Source organism: Gigantopelta aegis, chromosome 6 (genome assembly GCF_016097555.1).
Source record: "Gigantopelta aegis isolate Gae_Host chromosome 6, Gae_host_genome, whole genome shotgun sequence".
Classification (NCBI taxonomy): Eukaryota; Metazoa; Mollusca; class Gastropoda; order Neomphalida; family Peltospiridae; genus Gigantopelta; species Gigantopelta aegis.
The window spans coordinates 1,587,455-1,612,053 of NC_054704.1; the positions used below are offsets into that span (position 1 = coordinate 1,587,455).

Genomic DNA, 24,599 nt, shown 5'->3' on the forward strand with positions numbered 1-24,599 from the left:
AAGAGTTTTATTTCCAAATCTTAGCTTCTATGTTTTTAGTACTCCCCAGAGTTTTATTTCCAAATCTTATTTTCTATGTTTTTAGTACTCCCCAGAGTTTTATTACCAAATCTTATTTTCTATGTTTTTAGTACTCCTCAGAGTTTTATTTCCAAATCTTATTTTCTATGTTTTTAGTACTCCTCAGAGTTTTATTTCCAAATCTTAGGTTCTATGTTTTTAGTACTCCTCAAGAGTTTTATTTCCAAATCTTAGCTTCTATGTTTTTAGTACTCCTCAAGAGTTTTATTTCCAAATCTTAGGTTCTATGTTTTTAGTACTCCTCAAGAGTTTTATTTCCAAATCTTAGGTTCTATGTTTTTAGTACTCCCCAGAGTTTTATTTCCAAATCTTAGCTTCTATGTTTTTAGTACTCCTCAAGAGTTTTATTTCAAAATCTTAGCTTCTATGTTTTTAGTACTCCCCAGAGTTTTATTTCCAAATCTTATTTTCTATGTTTTTAGTACTCCCCAGAGTTTTATTTCCAAATCTTATTTTCTATGTTTTTAGTACTCCTCAGAGTTTTATTTCCAAATCTTATTTTCTATGTTTTTAGTACTCCTCAGAGTTTTATTTCCAAATCTTAGCTTCTATGTTTTTAGTACTCCCCAGAGTTTTATTTCCAAATCTTATTTTCTATGTTTTTAGTACTCCCCAGAGTTTTATTTCCAAATCTTAGGTTCTATGTTTTTAGTACTCCTCAAGAGTTTTATTTCCAAATCTTAGCTTCTATGTTTTTAGTACTCCCCAGAGTTTTATTTCCAAATCTTATTTTCTATGTTTTTAGTACTCCCCAGAGTTTTATTACCAAATCTTATTTTCTATGTTTTTAGTACTCCTCAGAGTTTTATTTCCAAATCTTATTTTCTATGTTTTAGTACTCCTCAGAGTTTTATTTCCAAATCTTAGGTTCTATGTTTTTAGTACTCCTCAAGAGTTTTATTTCCAAATCTTAGCTTCTATGTTTTTAGTACTCCTCAAGAGTTTTATTTCCAAATCTTAGGTTCTATGTTTTTAGTACTCCTCAAGAGTTTTATTTCCAAATTTTAGGTTCTATGTTTTTAGTACTCCCCAGAGTTTTATTTCCAAATCTTAGCTTCTATGTTTTTAGTACTCCTCAAGAGTTTTATTTCCAAATCTTAGCTTCTATGTTTTTAGTACTCCCCAGAGTTTTATTTCCAAATCTTATTTTCTATGTTTTTAGTACTCCCCAGAGTTTTATTTCCAAATCTTATTTTCTATGTTTTTAGTACTCCCCAGAGTTTTATTTCCAAATCTTATTTTCTATGTTTTTAGTACTCCCCAGAGTTTTATTTCCAAATCTTAGGTTCTATGTTTTTAGTACTCCTCAAGAGTTTTATTTCCAAATCTTAGGTTCTATGTTTTTAGTACTCCTCAGAGTTTTATTTCCAAATCTTAGCTTCTATGTTTTTAGTACTCCCCAGAGTTTTATTTCCAAATCTTATTTTCTATGTTTTTAGTACTCCCCAGAGTTTTATTACCAAATCTTATTTTCTATGTTTTTAGTACTCCTCAGAGTTTTATTTCCAAATCTTATTTTCTATGTTTTTAGTACTCCTCAGAGTTTTATTTCCAAATCTTAGGTTCTATGTTTTTAGTACTCCTCAAGAGTTTTATTTCCAAATCTTAGCTTCTATGTTTTTAGTACTCCTCAAGAGTTTTATTTCCAAATCTTAGGTTCTATGTTTTTAGTACTCCTCAAGAGTTTTATTTCCAAATCTTAGGTTCTATGTTTTTAGTACTCCCCAGAGTTTTATTTCCAAATCTTAGCTTCTATGTTTTTAGTACTCCTCAAGAGTTTTATTTCAAAATCTTAGCTTCTATGTTTTTAGTACTCCCCAGAGTTTTATTTCCAAATCTTATTTTCTATGTTTTTAGTACTCCCCAGAGTTTTATTTCCAAATCTTATTTTCTATGTTTTTAGTACTCCTCAGAGTTTTATTTCCAAATCTTATTTTCTATGTTTTTAGTACTCCTCAGAGTTTTATTTCCAAATCTTAGCTTCTATGTTTTTAGTACTCCCCAGAGTTTTATTTCCAAATCTTATTTTCTATGTTTTTAGTACTCCCCAGAGTTTTATTTCCAAATCTTAGGTTCTATGTTTTTAGTACTCCTCAAGAGTTTTATTTCCAAATCTTAGCTTCTATGTTTTTAGTACTCCCCAGAGTTTTATTTCCAAATCTTATTTTCTATGTTTTTAGTACTCCCCAGAGTTTTATTACCAAATCTTATTTTCTATGTTTTTAGTACTCCTCAGAGTTTTATTTCCAAATCTTATTTTCTATGTTTTAGTACTCCTCAGAGTTTTATTTCCAAATCTTAGGTTCTATGTTTTTAGTACTCCTCAAGAGTTTTATTTCCAAATCTTAGCTTCTATGTTTTTAGTACTCCTCAAGAGTTTTATTTCCAAATCTTAGGTTCTATGTTTTTAGTACTCCTCAAGAGTTTTATTTCCAAATTTTAGGTTCTATGTTTTTAGTACTCCCCAGAGTTTTATTTCCAAATCTTAGCTTCTATGTTTTTAGTACTCCTCAAGAGTTTTATTTCCAAATCTTAGCTTCTATGTTTTTAGTACTCCCCAGAGTTTTATTTCCAAATCTTATTTTCTATGTTTTTAGTACTCCCCAGAGTTTTATTTCCAAATCTTATTTTCTATGTTTTTAGTACTCCTCAGAGTTTTATTTCCAAATCTTATTTTCTATGTTTTTAGTACTCCTCAGAGTTTTATTTCCAAATCTTAGCTTCTATGTTTTTAGTACTCCCCAGAGTTTTATTTCCAAATCTTATTTTCTATGTTTTTAGTACTCCCCAGAGTTTTATTTCCAAATCTTAGGTTCTATGTTTTTAGTACTCCTCAAGAGTTTTATTTCCAAATCTTAGGTTCTATGTTTTTAGTACTCCTCAAGAGTTTTATTTCCAAATCTTAGCTTCTATGTTTTTAGTACTCCTCAAGAGTTTTATTTCCAAATCTTAGGTTCTATGTTTTTAGTACTCCTCAAGAGTTTTATTTCCAAATCTTAGGTTCTATGTTTTTAGTACTCCTCAAGAGTTTTATTTCCAAATCTTAGCTTCTATGTTTTTAGTACTCCTCAGAGTTTTATTTCCAAATCTTAGGTTCTATGTTTTTAGTACTCCTCAAGAGTTTTATTTCCAAATCTTATTTTCTATGTTTTTAGTACTCCTGCAGGCAAGAGATATCATCAGCTGCAACAACAGATAGAAAAATTACAAGAAGAGGTTTATAAGTTAGAAGCAGGTATTTTGTTCTTAGCAACAGTATGTCTTCATTGACTTAACGTGACCTAATGTTGAATTTAAAAAATAGAAGTGTTTTCTCCCTTCCCAGGAGAAAGGGGAGAAGTTTGATTAAAAATAGGTTAGGTTTTGTCATGGTTTGCATTCATTCAGAAACGTTACAAATTATACATTCTGTTCAAATTGCAATATTTCATTGTCAGATACTACTTCTTTGGTAACTGTTGAATATTTTCATTAAATAAAGTAACTGATTATTAATGTTTCGCTGTTATGTTGAAATGAAGGTAATAATGAGTATTTTCTGGCTTTACTGAAATAAATCTGACCAAGAATTAAACACGATTTGACTGGCCACTGCATATGGCACATCGGACATGTACTGATGTATAGTCAGGTGCCAAAGTAAAATTATTAGTATTAATACACAACAATATAAATAAAATAAACCTTAAATAGTATATACTGACTGCCGTAAATGTTGTATTCTTTGTGCAAAGTTTTGAACAGCAAAGAACCTAAGTAATGTTTTGCTTTGTGTATATGGTCTCGTGATATATATTCTTGTGCAAAATAAACAAGTGCAATACATAGGAAGCGAAAATATTTGTGAAGTTCTGTCTATTTATTTTTTGCAGGAAAAGATGATTACAGAATAAAATATGAAGTTTTATTTAAAGAACATGCAGATTTGAAAAATAAGGTTGGTTTTCTCATGGGATTATTTATTGAAAATACTATCACAAAGTATACCAAAAGGAGAACTATTTTGAGTTGATAGAAACATAATATCTTGTAATAGGTAGCATAGCAAATGAAATACTCTAAAATACTTTATTTTTGCATGGTATTTATTTTCGCGTTTTTTGTGTTTTAATTAAATTCATAAAAAAATAAATTCCCTGCAAAATTCTGGCGAAAATTGGATATAAAAAAGTTGTCTCATTCAATCAGACCTGAGACCTCGTTAGTTTCCGCTGAATGGACTATGGTATTTACAATGCGAAAGGAGTAGGTATGATAAGGGTCATTTTTGGCCCCCAAATAAATGTCAGAATGTCATACATATTTTTATAGATATATGACTCCTAGTCAATAATATGCCATTTTTTAGATGTCAGCTGCTATGGGAAGGGAAATAAATGAGGCCTTAAACAGGAGATCCGTATTCTTGAAACAAAACACAAAACAAGCCAAAAATGTTAAAAAAATGTATTCTTTTTATAAATTAAGAAAGATAAATTGGTTTAAACATCACAATCAACAAAGTACAATATATTCAAGGTTCAAGAATACAATAGTTAATAGATGTCAATAATGTGAGGCCCAAATGGGATGTACAATTGAAGAAAATATATCTGCGATTACAATTAGGTTTCATCTCATCTCCACCCTGAACCCAAATGTGAAGGTTAATCTTTGATTGTAATGTTGACCTATGTTGTCATATTGATTTACTATTTTCAAACCTTTTTGTATTTATAACCAAACAACTAAAAAATAAAATAGCAATTTTTAAAAGATTGAAAGTTAATATATAAGCATATAGTATATTTATACACTTGAAGGGGTGGGGTGGGGGTGGGGGGGTTGAATTTAGTTTAGTCGGTTGAGTGCTCGCTTGAAGTGCTTGAGCCGCAGGATTGAACCACATGAAAAATGTAGCAGATTTCCTCTGATGACCATGTGTCAGAATTATGATGATTAATTAACCAATGTGCTCTAAAATATTTGTTAAAATCATTTTCAAAAGTAATAAGTTTAGTCAGTTATATTTGCATTAAAGAAAACCATACAATGCCTTCACTTTTGCATAATGTAACAGGCTAACCCATCAAATCAACTCATGTTTAAAACAAGTCTAAATGTCTAGTAACAATGTTAATTTTAGTCCTGTATTACCCAGTCATATTGTTTAATTAATCCACAAGAATATGTTATCACAGGTGCAGTATGAATAGATTTATAGCTTTTACTACCCAAGTTTGTGTTATGTGAATTAAACATAGTTTCATACAGCAGAATATCTCTGGATGCTATAAGCATGCATTTATTTTATAGTGCACTTTCATGGGGCTGATAATAACATTGTTAACTTCAATATAAATGGAATACTACACAATAGGAAACCTGTTCATTTCATTTCCTCAGATCAGAAACTGTATTACATATGTTAAGGTTCAGTGTACACCAATATATGGTATAATTCTTCTTCTTGACACCTGTCAGTCTCTGGTGAGGTGTCATTTGCTGGCAAGTCACGTGCATCCAAAAGGGAATACTTGGTTTCTGTGATATTTTTGTCTTGATTTCTCCATAGTGCTAAATACCACAACACACTAGCTACTTGTGCGCAGCAACCTACAACCCGAGCACCTACTTTACAGGTACAGTACCATCCTATAACAGGTTTACAGGGAGTGTCCCCATACTCAATCCACAGCGTACGTGCAGCACTATACTTGTATGACGAGACTCGATTTTCACTTTGATTAATGTTGGGCTTTCCTTACACACCATCACAGCATACTCCCCATTGTCATCAGCGTGTTCTCTGGAGTATGATGAGGCTTGTTTCAGCTGGTATACTCCAATGGTGATATCTCTTAGCTGATCCATGTTCAACTTAGGGAAGTTTTGCAGCTCCACAGTTGCATCATCTAGATTTTTAAATAAAGATTTCTTCTTCAGCAAATCGTTATCCTCCAAGTACTTCTGAAGATGGTTGCCTTCCTCTGCCTTTTTGAGCATGTATCTTGCTATATTTTCTGATTGACTGTCTGATGACACTAGAGGTTTTCTGTATTTGTTACAGATTGCCCCAATAACTTGCAAAAATTCACCAATGTAAGGGATCATTGTATTAGGTACAACTTTATCTAAATATTTAAAATGCTTGAGTCTGCCATTTACACTTTCTACTACCCATCTAACTTTTGTTATCAGTCTGCTTGAGTTAGCTTCAGCAGTGGTGTGTTGTTTTTGGCCTTTTGGTAAATAGGATGGCATTTTCACATCAAGTCCTCGTTCTAGATTAAGAAACTCCACAGCATCCCGGAATCCTCTGTCTACAATACAAACATCGTTCTCTTGGATCCACTCATTTATATTTTCTAAATTGTGTGCGAAGGCATGTTTTGTTATGGAGGCATCATTATTTTTGCCATCAGCATAATACGGTCCTAAGATGCTCAAAATTTAACCATCTGTTCCGACAATAACCATAGGTTTCACCAACGGTCTGTGTTTGTGCATAGAAAAAGAACGTCTTTGGAAATTGTAATGTCCACTCTTTTGAATGTACACACATGTTCCATTCAGCACTATGACAGCCTGATCGGATGAAGAGGAAAATAATGTTCTAGCAATTGGAGTTGTATGTAATCGGCAAAAGTTGTCATGTGTGATGTGTTTAAACCCAATGTTTTCAGGTACAAAGTTTGTCATCATGGCCAACAGTGTGGAATGTATTATTCTTTGCACCTGGTGTCTTTTCAAACTAAAGAGAACAGCTAGGATTTTATTGGGAAGACCAATTTTTAGCTTTGTTAGGAACACACCTAGGCATGTAGGCAATGACCGAACAGCGGTTGCCCGAAGTGGCTGTAGATAACTTGTTAAATCTACAAACTGCTCTTTGGTTAAACTGGTTAAACAGCAGCAGTCATCATCCGTCATCATTGATGGAATGTTAAAGTTGATGTGACTTTGTTTTTTGATCATATGACGTATAATTTCCAGCAATGAAACAATGTCCGTCCTAGAAAAAATATCACACTGTTTTGTCACAGAAATGATTGACAGTGCTGATTTAGAAAAATAAGTTTTTTCAATATGTTTAAGACAGCATTGGTTTCTAGAGTTGATGAATACACCCTTTTCTATGAAAGCTTGTGTTCTAGCATGGTCAGGAATATTTACCAAGTGGTTTCGCTGATTTCCGGTCTTCTTACATACAATGCAGTATTTGTGGCTCCTTGGGGTTGATGGAATTTTAAGCTGTATGGTCTTTGGGCTCAGAAGATTGGCTTGTGGTAATTCTTCATCAACATGCTGTACTGTTGTAGAAGACTGTCGTCGGTACTTGGTATAACAAGCATTGCAGATGATCTCGTTGTTGTCCACTTCTCTTAAGAGGCATTTCCCGAGGTAGTTCTTGAGGCCACTGTTCACAACGTGTCTTCTTGCTGCTTGTTTACACCTCTTCAAACAGAGGCAGCAAATAATCTGCTTTGGCATAATGTGTCCTGGAAGAAAAAACATTATATAGCTACAAGCATTTCAGCAAGGTTAGGATCATGGTTATTCCACATATATATTTACTTAATTGCTTTAACATTTCAAGCATGTTTGCTGTACATTTAAAAAGAAAACCCCCAATTTAAATTTTAAAAAAATTCCATCTGTATATTGAAATATATAAATAAAGCAATAATAACAAACAAGGTTATTAAATCCATCTAATTCCTTTTATCATCATTATTTTTAAATGTTATGATGGAACAAATAATAATGCAATTTTTTTAAGAAGAGTTAATTTTGAAGAAGGGAAAGTATAATTAAAAAAACATTACATTAAAATAAAAAATAATAATAGTAATAATAAAAAAATAATAATAATTAAAAAAAATCATAATAAATAAAATTAAAAATTAAAAAAAAAATCCACATGGCATTTGACATTCAGCGACGTTAACCACTGGGCTGCGTCCCGGCCCCACTACTGCACCAATTCACATGGTATTTGACATTCAGCGATGTTAACCACTGGGCTACGTCCCGGCCCCACTACTGCACCAATTCACATGGTATTTGACATTCAGCGATGTTAACCACTGGGCTACGTCCCGGCCCCACTACTGCACCAATTCACATGGTATTTGACATTCAGCGATGTTAACCACTGGGCTACGTCCCGGCCCCACTACTGCACCAATTCACATGGCACCGGCCTCGGTGGCGTCGTGGCAGGCCATCGGTCTACAGGCTGGTAGGTACTGGGTTCGGATCCCAGTCGAGGCATGGGATTTGTAATCGAGATACCGACTCCAAACCCTGAGTGAGTGCTCCGCAAGGCTCAATGGGTAGGTGTAAACCACTTGCACCGACCAGTGATCCATAACTGGTTCAACAAAGGCCATGGTTTGTGCTATCCTGCCTGTGGGAAGCGCAAATAAAAGATCCCTTGCTGCCTGTCGTAAAAAGAGTAGCCTATGTGGCGACAGCGGGTTTCCTCTAAAAACAGTGTCAGAATGACCATATGTTTGACGTCCAATAGCCGATGATAAGATAAAAAATCAATGTGCTCTAGCGGCGTCGTTAAATAAAACAAACTTTAATTCACATGGCATTTGACATTCAGCGATGTTAACCACTGGGCTGCGTCCCGGCCCCACTACTGTACCAATTCACATGGCATTTGACATTCAGAATCCACATGGCATTTGACATTCAGCGATGTTAACCACTGGGCTACGTCCCGGCCCCACTACTGTACCAATTCACATGGCATTTGACATTCAGAATCCACATGGCATTTGACATTCAGCGATGTTAACCACTGGGCTACGTCCCGGCCCCACTACTGTACCAATTCACATGGCATTTGACATTCAGAATCCACATGGCATTTGACATTCAGCGATGTTAACCACTGGGCTGCGTCCCGGCCCCACTACTGTACCAATTCACATGGCATTTGACATTCAGAATCCACATGGCATTTGACATTCAGCGATGTTAACCACTGGGCTACGTCCCGGCCCCACTACTGTACCAATTCACATGGCATTTGACATTCAGAATCCACATGGCATTTGACATTCAGCGATGTTAACCACTGGGCTACGTCCCGGCCCCACTACTGTACCAATTCACATGGCATTTGACATTCAGCAACGTTAACCACTGGGCTGCGTCCCGGCCCCACTACTGCACCAGTTCACATGGCATTTGACATTCAGAATCCACATGGCATTTGACATTCAGCGACGTTAACCACTGGGCTGCGTCCCGGCCCCACTACTGTACCAATTCACATGGCATTTGACATTCAGAATTCACATGGCATTTGACATTCAGAATCCACATGGCATTTGACATTCAGCGACGTTAACCACTGGCCTACGTTCCGGCCCCACTGCTGAACCAATTCACATGGCATTTGACATTCAGCGACGTTAACCACTCGGCTACCGGGTCTTGCACCAAAACAAAATGGAAGCCTAATTAATTGTAGTTAACAATGTGTGCTGTCAAACACTCAGTTCGGAATCATGGAATTATAGTATATATACAGCAATTTTTAAATTGCAATGAGGCTAACAGACATATAAGACACACTAACAAATATTAACAAAACGTTTTTGTAATAAATCCTCACCTTTCCTGTAGCTGTTTTTCACTGGCTGATGACGAACTGCACAGACCAGATTTCTTCTCACTCACGGTTCTCAGTTCTTCCATCTTGAAGTCGGCTTTGACCAGCGTTTCATCTTTAGAAGAAAGACTGCTGCCTAACTCTTTGACCCGCGTTTCTAGCTCCTGATACGTCTGTGTCATCACCGTCAACTCTTCCAGCCTCTCTGAACTGACCTTGCTCAACTCCGACAACTCGTTCCTCATCTCGCAGTGACTGGCACACTCGGCCTCCAATCGCTTCTCAAGATCATTCAGAGTGGATTTTGAGATTTCCGTTGAGTGCTCGTGCACAGCAGACGCCAAACCGGTCTTATCCAGCTCGGTCTTGAGAACACTTATTTACTTAATTGCTTTAACATTTCAAGCATGTTTGCTGTACATTTAAAAAGAAAACCCCCAATTTAAATTTAAAAAAATTCCATCTGTATATTGAAATATATAAATAAAGCAATAATAACAAACAAGGTTATTAAATCCATCTAATTCCTTTTAACATCATTATTTTAAAATGTTATGATGGAACAAATAATAATGCAAAAAAATTTAAGAAGAGTTAATTTTGAAGAAGGGAAAGTATAATTAAAAAAACATTACATTAAAATTAAAAAAATAAATAATAATAATTAAAAAAAAATAATAATAAATAAATAAAAAAAATAAAAAATCTAAAAAAATCCGTAGACAAGATTCGACCACAAAACATACTACACGGGAGTCGAGCGCCCTACCATGACAACACAAACCCATTTAATAATTTTGCTGAGAAAGTAATATATGAAGTTGTCCTTTCATTTAATACATGCAGACGACAACACAGTTTTACAAATAAAAACCACACACAAAAATGGACTAATGAATGGAAAAAAAATATATATATTCATAAAAGGAAGATTGCTTAGGCCATGAAGTCGATGTAACTGTAGCTTACATTGCAAATCCATAACCTGCCCCAATAGGCCTATCTGTCACTGACAATTAAAATCGATTGATAGATCGAAAGACAGTAATTTGCCTATAAACTTGACAATATTGTGCAAAACTAAATTTTAGGAAATGTAGGATCCTCAATAATTTAACATACTTACCAATTTCTTAAATCTTGGATGAATCACCAAATCTTCCACTTGATGTGTAAAATCATTGTTAATAATTAATGACAGGACCTGAGGACGCATTGACAGGTGCAATCTGGATCGAGCTGAAGATTCATGACATGACGTAGTTACGTCCCTTTGTTGTAGAAAACGATACAAAACTGATCAATTTATTTTGTTTTCACTATGAGCGCATTCGTGTTCAATCTTTATTTTTACACAGTAATTATATTATCTTAATATTTTGTTGTGTTTAAAAAATGAACACTGAACACGACTGCGCTGATACATTTCTGACGCTTTGAAATTGGCAAAAACGGCTAAAAACATGAATTGAGCCTAAAATCGAACACTTTGACACCAGATTTATAATACTTTCAACACATAACACAGAAAAATATGTGTAACACTAAAACATTAAAACCTTTATTTATGTCCAACACCTACTTTTAAATCCAAATTGTGAATTTTGTTTCCTTGATTTATTGGGGGCCGCAAACACATTGCTATCGTACCTACTCCTTTACAAAATTATTAACAGCAGAGCCAGTACTCACCAGTCTATAATTGAAAAATGGCTGGCTGCATTTATAGTTACATATAAAGATTACAAATACATGCATAAAATGTTAGGTTATATGATAAAGAGGACATTACCCTCATGTGTTTTGGTTTATGCTTTCCTGAGACTCGCATAATACAGTTTTTATTCCTTGTATATAATATTGATAATACTGAAACAAATTCAGTTAAAAACCAGTGTTTCGTTTTGGTGTTTTCAATTTGCAGAAACACCCAAATCTATAGCTTGTTATGTTTTTTCTCATTGAATCAGTAAATATATGCACTATATATTGTGATGTTTTTTAGAAACAAATTCAGTTAAAAACCTTTGTTTCGTTTTGGTGTTTTCAATTTGCAGAAACACCCAAATGTATAGCTTGTTATGTTTTTTCTCATTGAATCAGTAAATATATGCACTATATATTGTGATTTTTTTTAGAAACAAATTCAGTTAAAAACCTTTGTTTCGTTTTGGTGTTTTCAATTTGCAGAAACACCCAAATGTATAGCTTGTTATGTTTTTTCTCATTGAATCAGTAAATATATGCACTATATATTGTGATGTTTTTTAGAATTCCGAATTAACATCGCTAGCTGAAGAATCGAGAAGTTTAAAAGATGAGCTGGATGTGCTTAAACACACATCAGAACAAGTGGTATGTATATTATGTCTGAATGTTAAACACATCAGAACAACTGGTATGTATGTATGTTATGTCTGGATGTTAAGCACATCAGAACAAGTGGTATGTATATTATGTCTGAATGTTAAACACATCAGAACAACTGGTATGTATGTATGTTATGTCTGGATGTTAAGCACATCAGAACAAGTGGTATGTATATTATGTCTGAATGTTAAACACATCAGAACAACTGGTATGTATGTATGTTATGTCTGGATGTTAAGCACATCAGAACAAGTGGTATGTATATTATGTCTGAATGTTAAACACATCAGAACAACTGGTATGTATGTATGTTATGTCTGGATGTTAAGCACATCAGAACAGGTGGTATGTATATTATGTCTGGATGTTAAACACATCAGAACAAGTGGTATGTATGTTATGTCTGGATGTTAAACACATCAGAACAGGTGGTATGTATGTTATGTCTGGATGTTAAACACATCAGAACAGGTGGTATGTATGTTATGTCTGGATGTTAAACACATCAGAACAGGTGGTATGTATATTATGTCTGGATGTTAAACACATCAGAACAGGTGGTGTGTATGTTATGTCTGGATGTTAAACACATCAGAACAAGTAGTATGTATGTTATGTCTGGATGTTAAACACATCAGAACAAGTGGTATGTATATTATCAGGGGTTTCCCCAGGGCCATTAGGCGTAGCGGCCCGACACGCCTTGGTCCATAAAGTAAGCGCCTTGTCAGCATGGAAGCGCCTTAAATCAACTGCTGCTACGCCTTGATTTGAAGTGCTTTAGAAAAACCATTACCACAAGTATGAGCGTGGCAGTCAATTACCTCTTGCAAACAACTTGTGTGACAGTATCTCAAGCACACCTAATCACTATGATAGGTAAAAACTTCCTAAAGACCTAACAATGGACCAGTCGTTTGCTCACAATTGGTTTTTGGTAATTTTACTATGTCTACTGGGACCGTTATTCTGCCAGGAAGGTGCTTGTGCGTAACGGGATTCCGTGCCGAGCAATCAAGCTTCAAAGCCGAACAAAGAAGATGCCAATTGACAGAATCAACTGTACCATTTAACTGAATAAATGATAGGTGAAGCACTTTTTAAAAGTACAACTTTAAGTTGCTAAACAATCGTTTCTATCCTGACACCGCCTTCCCAATACACACACACTGAAAACATCGATCTGTGTATGTCTGCCCATTCGACAACAAAGGAAACGGCCTTCTGTTTGATACATACAAGAAAAGTTATATTTTATTTCAACAATAAAAAAATGGTTAATAAAATTGGTAAGTGGCTAAAATTTTGGCTAATCCATTTTCTATCTTCTGTGAACAAATGGTTACATAATCTCCAAATATCCAATTAGCATAATAGCAATCTCGTGACCGGTAATGAGAAACTGTGTCGTCTAGAATACAGCATAATAATGTTTGCTTGTTTTAATAATCACGGTTATTAATTTTAACGGTAACATGTATAAAAGCAAAGTCTGAACGATCTGTAGTTTGTTATTTTAACTTTGTAAAGTCTTTGAACCAAAGTAATAAAAACGGATCGACAATGCGCGTCAGTTTCAATACACATGCTAGTTCAGGCCCAAAGACAAGTAGGCTAGAGCCGAGTTCAGCCAGAACGAGCAAAACAAAAACGTCCGTTAGACTGGTTTATGCGCTTCAAGTTAAACTCAATGTCCATGTCGAGAACCAATCACATAATTCGCGAACGTTAGGAAACCGTTCGTTGGCTGCTTTCAGTGTGCATATAGGTCACGCTTGACAGTCAGCCGAGATGTTGCACTGTCAAGAGACATCGCCGCGGACATTAAACAATACAATTACATGCAAGTAAATCTTCATGTAAATTTAATATTATATCATGACATTTGTTAGATAAAGTATTATAAAAAATTGTAGACTGTAAGGTGACATCTCAAAATTTAGCTAGATTTTAAAAATACCGTAAATAGTAAATAGTTGTAATAACATGAAGTCGGCATTCTTAGGCTACATATTTTACAAGCTGAAATCAACAAGCATTTAACATGACGCGGAAATCAACAACATGGCGCAAGTTACTAAATTGTTGGGGTGGGGAATAGACCTCTATCACATTCCCATTGCGCATGTTCGCGAAGAGTACCGTCCCTTACCGAATTGGACGGTATCGAGGCTATATACAAATTGGGGGGTATGATCGACAGTTGTCATGAGCGTCGTGAGTGAATCTCTAGCGACTGACGTACATATTTCGTATAAGATGTTAAAATGGCTGCGAAAAACGGTCTACTAAAGTTTACATCGGAATGGTTTAAGACCAAAAACAGTGAAACAGTAACTTAGATGAAGTCTCTGGAGCCGCCTATCAAGGGTATTTTAACAGCGCAAAATTAAAAGATTCATACAGTAAAATTAACTTTAGTGGAATGTGTTTGCTACTTTTAACAATTAAAATTAGAGTTAAATATTCACGCGGATTTACCAGTGATGTTTAATTCTCCACATGTATCGGTATTTAAAATTTAATGAAATATGCCTCTCCTACCCCCGAAAACCCCCAATAAAACCACTAACTCACATAGACCTTTAAACAGCTCTGTTTTCCCCTTATTGTTTCAATAAAAAAGACAACTACTAATCATATATGAGTTGTCACACGCGAAAACCTACAACCTAGCATGATGTCAGAAATCGAGTAAACGCGGCTGTTTGCGTTGTTTGTTTTGAAGAATTTAGAAGATGACATCTTCTTCTTTACATGAAGATCAGTTTGAAGTAAACATATATCTGTATGTACAATAGTGTTTGGTTACTATTTTGTATTTTGTACCTGAGAACTTTGGTTGAGATCGTTAGCGATACCATCAGTACTTTGATACACATTTACAAGCATAGGGAGAAGTCCTATATAACGATATGGTATGCAAGTATCACACGTTTTTATAACGTACATGATTATACATAACATAAAGTTCAGCAACTTTTCCAGAGTGGTAGACCCATGCAACCTGATACGATCCTAATTTGATGTTTGGTCTAAATTATGAATATTGTATATAACTTCAGGCCCGTAGCCAGCATGATTAGCGAGGAGGGGGGAGGGGGGTCAAAATTTCATGTAAACGCAACTCATCAGGCCCGTAGCCAGCATGATTAGTGGGGGGGGGGGGGGGGGGGGGAATCGAAATTTCATGTAAACTGAACCCCAGATTTATATATATATATATAACCCCTTGCCAAACAATGAGATGACACCAGTTACACTTGAGAATAATACACAAACTTTTGTTGCGAAATATACATTAACAAGTTGCATTAAGTTGTGGTATGCATGGAAAATAGCCTGAACACAAAGCCATGACAAGAAACCGTTTGTTTTCAGTCGTACCAATGTATTTATAATGAAAGATACATGGCATACTTCTTGCGTGAGTTCGCGTCCTGCAACGGGCACATTCGCAGTGGAATGTGAAAGAGGTCTATTGATGGGTTACTTTAAAAAAAGAAAAAAAAGTAAGTAAAAAAGCAGTTCCAACCAACATAAAGATTGCTACTTCAAAGAAATAATGTAATAGACCTTAGACGTTGGGATGGGTGTTTGCAGAGGGCACTGGCTTTTTTAACTCTACATATCTCTCCCACACACACTGAAAAATCAAAGTACCCCAATGGCTGTCTTTGATTTTGATCAGGGACTAGTTTTATTCCAGTTTGTACATAATTAGCTGAAAAAGATGCATTTTCATATTCATATATAAATACTCTATACAGTACTGCTCAAAACAATTTTGGCTAAACCATTTTCATTATGGCTGACAAAAATCCCATTTGGCATAAAATAATAATTATAATAAGAAAATTAAATAAATCATATAAATTAAATAAAAAAAAAAAAAAAAATATAATAAATAATATTATAATATTAATTTAAAAATAAATAAAAAACATGATTTGCTGGATTGACGACAAACAATTGTTTTCAACCCACTACTACACTTTTTTTTGCTTGATTTGTGTTACATTGATGCTAAAAATGTAAGCGCCTTAAAAAAATCCTGGAGAAAGGCCTGATTATATTTGGATGTTAAACACATCAGAACAAGTGGTATGTATGTTTTTATGTCCGGATGTTAAACACATCAGAACAAGTGGTATATATGTGTTTATGTCTGGATGTTAAACACATCAGAACAAGTGGTATGTATGTGTTTATGTCTGGATGTTAAACACATCAGAACAAGTGGTATGTATGTGTTTATGTCTGGATGTTAAACACATCAGAACAAGTGGTATGTATGTTTTTATGTCCAAATGTTAAACACATCAGAACAAGTGGTATATATGTGTTTATGTCTGGATGTTAAACACATCAGAACAAGTGGTATGTATGTGTTTATGTCTGGATGTTAAACACATCAGAACAAGTGGTATGTATGTTTTTATGTCTGGATGTTAAAACACATCAGAACAGGTGGTATGTATGTTATGTCTGGATGTTAAACACATCAGAACAGGTGGTATGTATGTTATGTCTGGATGTTAAACACATCAGAACAGGTGGTATGTATATTATGTCTGGATGTTAAACACATCAGAACAGGTGGTGTGTATGTTATGTCTAGATGTTAAACACATCAGAACAAGTAGTATGTATGTTATGTCTGGATGTTAAACACATCAGAACAAGTGGTATGTATATTATCAGGGGTTTCCCCAGGGCCATTAGGCGTAGCGGCCCGACACGCCTTGGTCCATAAAGTAAGCGCCTTGTCAGCATGGAAGCGCCTTAAATCAACTGCTGCTACGCCTTGATTTGAAGTGCTTTAGAAAAACCATTACCACAAGTATGAGCGTGGCAGTCAATTACCTCTTGCAAACAACTTGTGTGACAGTATCTCAAGCACACCTAATCACTATGATAGGTAAAAACTTCCTAAAGACCTAACAATGGACCAGTCGTTTGCTCACAATTGGTTTTTGGTAATTTTACTATGTCTACTGGGACCGTTATTCTGCCAGGAAGGTGCTTGTGCGTAACGGGATTCCGTGCCGAGCAATCAAGCTTCAAAGCCGAACAAAGAAGATGCCAATTGACAGAATCAACTGTACCATTTAACTGAATAAATGATAGGTGAAGCACTTTTTAAAAGTACAACTTTAAGTTGCTAAACAATCGTTTCTATCCTGACACCGCCTTCCCAATACACACACACTGAAAACATCGATCTGTGTATGTCTGCCCATTCGACAACAAAGGAAACGGCCTTCTGTTTGATACATACAAGAAAAGTTATATTTTATTTCAACAATAAAAAAATGGTTAATAAAATTGGTAAGTGGCTAAAATTTTGGCTAATCCATTTTCTATCTTCTGTGAACAAATGGTTACATAATCTCCAAATATCCAATTAGCATAATAGCAATCTCGTGACCGGTAATGAGAAACTGTGTCGTCTAGAATACAGCATAATAATGTTTGCTTGTTTTAATAATCACGGTTATTAATTTTAACGGTAACATGTATAAAAGCAAAGTCTGAACGATCTGTAGTTTGTTATTTTAACTTTGTAAAGTCTTTGAACCAAAGTAATAAAAACGGATCGACAATGCGCGTCAGTTTCAATACACATGCTAGTTCAGGCCCAAAGACAAGTAGGCTAGAGCCGAGTTCAGCCAGAGCGAGCAAAACAAAAACGTCCGTTAGACTGGTTTATGCGCTTCAAGTTAAACTCAATGTCCATGTCGAGAACCAATCACATAATTCGCGAACGTTAGGAAACCGTTCGTTGGCTGCTTTCAGTGTGCATATAGGTCACGCTTGACAGTCAGCCGAGATGTTGCACTGTCAAGAGACATCGCCGCGGACATTAAACAATACAATTACATGCAAGTAAATCTTCATGTAAATTTAATATTATATCATGACATTTGTTAGATAAAGTATTATAAAAAATTGTAGACTGTAAGGTGACATCTCAAAATTTAGCTAGATTTTAAAAATACCGTAAATAGTAAATAGTTGTAATAACATGAAGTCGGCATTCTTAGGCTACATATTTTACAAGCTGAAATCAACAAGCATTTAACATGACGCGGAAATCAACAACATGGCGCAAGTTACTAAATTGTTGGGGTGGGGAATAGACCTCTATCACATTCCCATTGCGCATGTTCGCGAAGAGTACCGTCCCTTACCGAATTGGACGGTATCGAGGCTATATACAAATTGGGGGGTATGATCGACAGTTGTCATGAGCGTCGTGAGTGAATCTCTAGCGACTGACGTACATATTTCGTATAAGATGTTAAAATGGCTGCGAAAAACGGTCTACTAAAGTTTACATCGGAATGGTTTAAGACCAAAAACAGTGAAACAGTAACTTAGATGAAGTCTCTGGAGCCGCCTATCAAGGGTATTTTAACAGCGCAAAATTAAAAGATTCATACAGTAAAATTAACTTTAGTGGAATGTGTTTGCTACTTTTAACAATTAAAATTAGAGTTAAATATTCACGCGGATTTACCAGTGATGTTTAATTCTCCACATGTATCGGTATTTAAAATTTAATGAAATATGCCTCTCCTACCCCCGAAAACCCCCAATAAAACCACTAACTCACATAGACCTTTAAACAGCTCTGTTTTCCCCTTATTGTTTCAATAAAAAAGACAACTACTAATCATATATGAGTTGTCACACGCGAAAACCTACAACCTAGCATGATGTCAGAAATCGAGTAAACGCGGCTGTTTGCGTTGTTTGTTTTGAAGAATTTAGAAGATGACATCTTCTTCTTTACATGAAGATCAGTTTGAAGTAAACATATATCTGTATGTACAATAGTGTTTGGTTACTATTTTGTATTTTGTACCTGAGAACTTTGGTTGAGATCGTTAGCGATACCATCAGTACTTTGATACACATTTACAAGCATAGGGAGAAGTCCTATATAACGATATGGTATGCAAGTATCACACGTTTTTATAACGTACATGATTATACATAACATAAAGTTCAGCAACTTTTCCAGAGTGGTAGACCCATGCAACCTGATACGATCCTAATTTGATGTTTGGTCTAAATTATGAATATTGTATATAACTTCAGGCCCGTAGCCAGCATGATTAGCGAGGAGGGGGGAGGGGGGTCAAAATTTCATGTAAACGCAACTCATCAGGCCCGTAGCCAGCATGATTAGTGGGGGGGGGGGGGGAATCGAAATTTCATGTAAACTGAACCCCAGATTTATATATATATATATAACCCCTTGCCAAACAATGAGATGACACCAGTTACACTTGAGAATAATACACAAACTTTTGTTGCGAAATATACATTAACAAGTTGCATTAAGTTGTGGTATGCATGGAAAATAGCCTGAACACAAAGCCATGACAAGAAACCGTTTGTTTTCAGTCGTACCAATGTATTTATAATGAAAGATACATGGCATACTTCTTGCGTGAGTTCGCGTCCTGCAACGGGCACATTCGCAGTGGAATGTGAAAGAGGTCTATTGATGGGTTACTTTAAAAAAAGAAAAAAAAGTAAGTAAAAAAGCAGTTCCAACCAACATAAAGATTGCTACTTCAAAGAAATAATGTAATAGACCTTAGACGTTGGGATGGGTGTTTGCAGAGGGCACTGGCTTTTTTAACTCTACATATCTCTCCCACACACACTGAAAAATCAAAGTACCCCAATGGCTGTCTTTGATTTTGATCAGGGACTAGTTTTATTCCAGTTTGTACATAATTAGCTGAAAAAGATGCATTTTCATATTCATATATAAATACTCTATACAGTACTGCTCAAAACAATTTTGGCTAAACCATTTTCATTATGGCTGACAAAAATCCCATTTGGCATAAAATAATAATTATAATAAGAAAATTAAATAAATCATATAAATTAAATAAAAAAAAAAAAAAAAAATATAATAAATAATATTATAATATTAATTTAAAAATAAATAAAAAACATGATTTGCTGGATTGACGACAAACAATTGTTTTCAACCCACTACTACACTTTTTTTTGCTTGATTTGTGTTACATTGATGCTAAAAATGTAAGCGCCTTAAAAAAATCCTGGAGAAAGGCCTGATTATATTTGGATGTTAAACACATCAGAACAAGTGGTATGTATGTTTTTATGTCCGGATGTTAAACACATCAGAACAAGTGGTATATATGTGTTTATGTCTGGATGTTAAACACATCAGAACAAGTGGTATGTATGTGTTTATGTCTGGATGTTAAACACATCAGAACAAGTGGTATGTATGTGTTTATGTCTGGATGTTAAACACATCAGAACAAGTGGTATGTATGTTTTTATGTCCAAATGTTAAACACATCAGAACAAGTGGTATATATGTGTTTATGTCTGGATGTTAAACACATCAGAACAAGTGGTATGTATGTGTTTATGTCTGGATGTTAAACACATCAGAACAAGTGGTATGTATGTTTTTATGTCTGGATGTTAAAACACATCAGAACAAGTGGTATGTATGTTTTTATGTCTGAATGTTAAACACATCAGAACAAATGGTATGTATGTTTTTATGTCCGGATGTTAAACACATCAGAACAAGTGATATGTATGTTTTTATGTCTGGATGTTAAACACATCAGAACAACTGGTATGTATGTTTTTATGTCTGGATGTTAAACATATCAGAACAAGTGGTATGTATGTTATGTCTGGATGTTAAACACATCAGAACAACTGGTATGTATGTATGTATGTTATGTCTGGATGTTCAGGGTATAATCTAGACAATTTTTTAAGGGTGCCTTTTTTGTCAGTTGGGAAAAAAATAACGTTTCAAATACCAAAAAAAGGGATTTTTAAGACTAATCAAATACATTGATCAAATTAGTGTTCTCATTTTATATATATCTTCATATAAAGCATTAAAAACTATACAAAAACAATTGTTTTATTTATTTTAACAAGATTCTCAATGTCTATCATTAAGTTTATTAAAGATGGAGTGTTTGGGGTGGGGGGAATAATATTAATATGTACATGTATGATAAATTGTTCAAAATGGTTATCACATAAGGGATTAAATCTTCTTACTTTTGAATGGTTGATGCAAATTAAATCAGTGGTGTATACACAAAGTTATAATTATTTGACACCTAAAACATTGTTATTCTCAACATTGTATCAAATGTCACAGAGGTTAATGTCAGTGTCATGATTATATCATCATTCAAAATGGTAATGTTTTATATGACAATTGTAGTCCACTTTAAACATATTTTCTACCATCCCACACCCTGCTATTTTTTATTGGACAAAAACATTAATTTGATGGGTCCTGCAGTGAACCTATATTAATGAAAATAGTCCTATTAACCTGACATTTGCTGGGGTGTTCACTCATAAGCCTTGGGCATTTTTTTAAAGTTAGCATTATTACCGTGTATTATTTATTTAGGCTTGACCACCAGCTAATGGACAGCAAATAAAATATTCAAATATATTTACATCGAGTCGGCCTTATGTCTTTGCAAATTCATCATGGGAGGGGGAGGGTGTCGTTAAAAATTGGGGTAAAAGCAAATGTCTGATAGTGCATTATGCTGATGTTGAATAGTCCTTTGTTGATCTTTGTGTCCATTTAACAATACGTCAACATCCCCGTCCTCACATCAGAACAACTGGTATGTATGTATGTTATGTCTGGATGTTAAACACATCAGAACACGTGGTATGTATATTATGTTATGTCTGAATGTTAAACACGTCAGAACAAGTGGTACGTATGTTATGTTATGTCTGGATGTTAAACACATCAGAACAAGTGGTATGTATGTTTTTATGACTGGATGTTAAACGCACACCACAACAAGTGGTATTTATGTTTTTGTGGCAGAATGTTAAACACATCCCATTCACTCAGCTTAATCTTTGCTGGTCCGATCAACAATTCAGTTATTATTGTGAATTTCAACACCTCAATAACTGACCATTAATGCAAGCTTCACACCAACATTGCTGATGTCTCGTTGCTCATTGTGACGTCATTTAAGTTTACGTGTGATGTAAAACACTTGCTGACCCAATTCGTAGAAAAATAACTTGTAGTAGTTCTCGACATTTGCTTATTTCTGCATTGCGGCTTGTTTGCAGTTGGTTTGTAATAAATCAAATACTAAACTAGCATGTCTGTCATACCATTTTTATGAAAGTCGTGAACAGTGTTGGTATCGGACTCGCTTTCACTTGTTAGATACCAAAACTGTTCACTCATTTCATACAAATGGTATGACATGCAAGTTTGGATAGTATTCGATATGTATTACGCTCACCAGAAGTTCACATAAGACTTTTTATATATTAATCTGTTTTTTAATATGTACAAATGTGATGTTGCTTGCTGGTAGAGTGATAACCTGAGGTAGAGATGGTATTCCCATTTACTAGACTAAGTGTGGTATGTTAAAGGTGTTGGATACACACTGTTCTCTTCTGAAAGGACATATAGATTATTACAAGAGTGGGTTTTAGTATCATCAGTATCACAATAGAAATTGTATTATAATGATACTGAAGCTATTTTATAAGCTTATCTTAAATAAAATGTTTGGTATGAATCTACTATTTTTGTTTAATTATAATTTATTTTTATTTTTTCAGGCTAAATATGAATCTGTGATAGAATCTTACAAGAAAAAATTAGGTATGTACAGCAGACGAACAATGTTTTCAATATTATTATATTGCTGATCACAGCTATATTTAATCCATCTGTTCTATAAAATGCAAAATTGTGTCAGAAAATTAGTGTTACAAATTTATAACAGCCAAATACTAATAGATTGAGGTCTCTACGTTAACGTTTCCACCTAGAAGGCAGATGGCGCCAACTTGTATTTTTTGTACAGATAATATGATATGTTTTAGTCGCCAAATGAAAGATGAGACAAAATTGGTCTGAATGTAGAGGGCTGCAGATTTGTTTAAAATAGCTCTGTAACTGAGTGAGCTGTCTCAACAGATGGGTTCTAAGTTTTCACTTTACTCTGTTCCAGCTCACTTGGTCTTTTTTCGATTTTTCTTTTCTTCATTTTGTCAATATTTAAAAATAAAATAATCAAAGTGAAATACCTACTGCCGGGCCTACTACTTGGGTGACGTGTGGGATTACAGAACACTTTCAGATTGGCTCAAACCACAGTTTTATTAGGGAGAAATTTAGTGGACTTTTGTTTTTTCCTTTTTTAATAATAATTCTATAATGGTGAGAAGTTACAGGGAAAAGAAAAAGACTGACTATGACAAATGTAGATCGACACCTTAGCACATAAAAGTTGTGCTAACCCACAGTTATTTTCTAACATAATAGAGCAAAATAAAACTACTGTTTTTATTATATTAATGCCTCTGTTTTGTTACCAGAGGATATGAGTATCTTACGAGCACAAATGAAGTTATTGGAGGAGAAGAATACCAAATATATGCAAGAAACTATTGAGCTTCAAGAGGTATGGATGGTTTGCATTTATAGTTATCTGTATTTCCCAGCTTAGCTCACCGTCACCTACTTTCATCTCTATTCCTGAGGGGTACATTTATTCCTTTCTTTTAATTCTGCTGTTCCCTTGTCTTGTGTGACGGTCTTCTGTCTCTTTTTCTCATTCTAACATCATCTTTTGAAGTCTCCTTCACACCTGTGATCTGTCTCTTGTGGTCAGCACATCTTTTCACCCAGTGAGAACATTTTGGTATGTGTGTTTGCTAAGAGCTAGAGAGTCGAGGTTTGAAGAAAATATATTATTATTGGAAACCTTTAGTCACGGCATCAAGTTTACTGTAAAAATAAAAGAAATTAATCCATTTAGAACTGTGTCTTCAATATGTTTGTAGGAGGCTCGTAAAGTGTCTAATTATGATTGTAGGAGGCTTGTAAAGTGTCTAATTATGTTTGTAGGAGGCTCATAAAGTGTCTCATTGTGTTTGTAGGAGGCTCGTAAAGTGTCTCATCGTGTTTGTAGGAGGCTCGTAAAGAGTCATTGTGTTTGTAGGAGGCTCGTAAAGTGTCAGATTATGTTTGTAGGAGGCTCGTAAAGAGTCATTGTGTTTGTAGGAGACTTGTAAAGTGTCTGATTGTTTGTAGGAGGCTCGTAAAGTGTCTCATTGTGTTTGTAGGAGGCTCGTAAAGTGTCTCATTGTGTTTGTAGGAGGCTTATAAAGTGTCTCGTGTTTGTAGGAGGCTCGTAAAGTGTTATTGTGTTGTAGGAGGTTCGTAAAGTTCTCAGTGTGTTGTAGGAGGCTCATAAAGTGTCTCATGTTTGTAGGAGGCTCATAAAGTGTCTCGTGTTTGTAGGAGGCTCGTAAAGTGTCATTGTGTTGTAGGAGGTTCGTAAAGTTCTCAGTGTGTTGTAGGAGGCTCATAAAGTGTCTCATTATGTTTGTAGGAGGCTCATAAAGTTCTCAGTGTGTTGTAGGAGGCTCATAAAGTGTCTCATGTTTGTAGGAGGCTCATAAAGTGTCTCATTGTGTTTGTAGAAGTCTC

The 24,599-nt window shown here is 34.8% G+C and overlaps 1 protein-coding gene across 3 annotated transcripts in view; it reads left to right on the top strand.

The window, feature by feature from the left end:
• The window catches only part of LOC121374309 (protein Hook homolog 3-like), a 71,201-nt gene that overhangs the window by 15,708 nt on the left and 30,894 nt on the right, over positions 1-24,599 (top strand). For all 3 annotated transcript variants that reach the window (XM_041501366.1, XM_041501368.1, XM_041501367.1), the window contains exons 10-14: positions 3,237-3,316; positions 3,954-4,018; positions 11,966-12,049; positions 22,721-22,763; positions 23,483-23,568. In XM_041501366.1, coding sequence (XP_041357300.1) covers positions 3,237-3,316; positions 3,954-4,018; positions 11,966-12,049; positions 22,721-22,763; positions 23,483-23,568 — 358 coding nt within the window. The remainder of the gene's footprint in view (positions 1-3,236; positions 3,317-3,953; positions 4,019-11,965; positions 12,050-22,720; positions 22,764-23,482; positions 23,569-24,599) is intronic.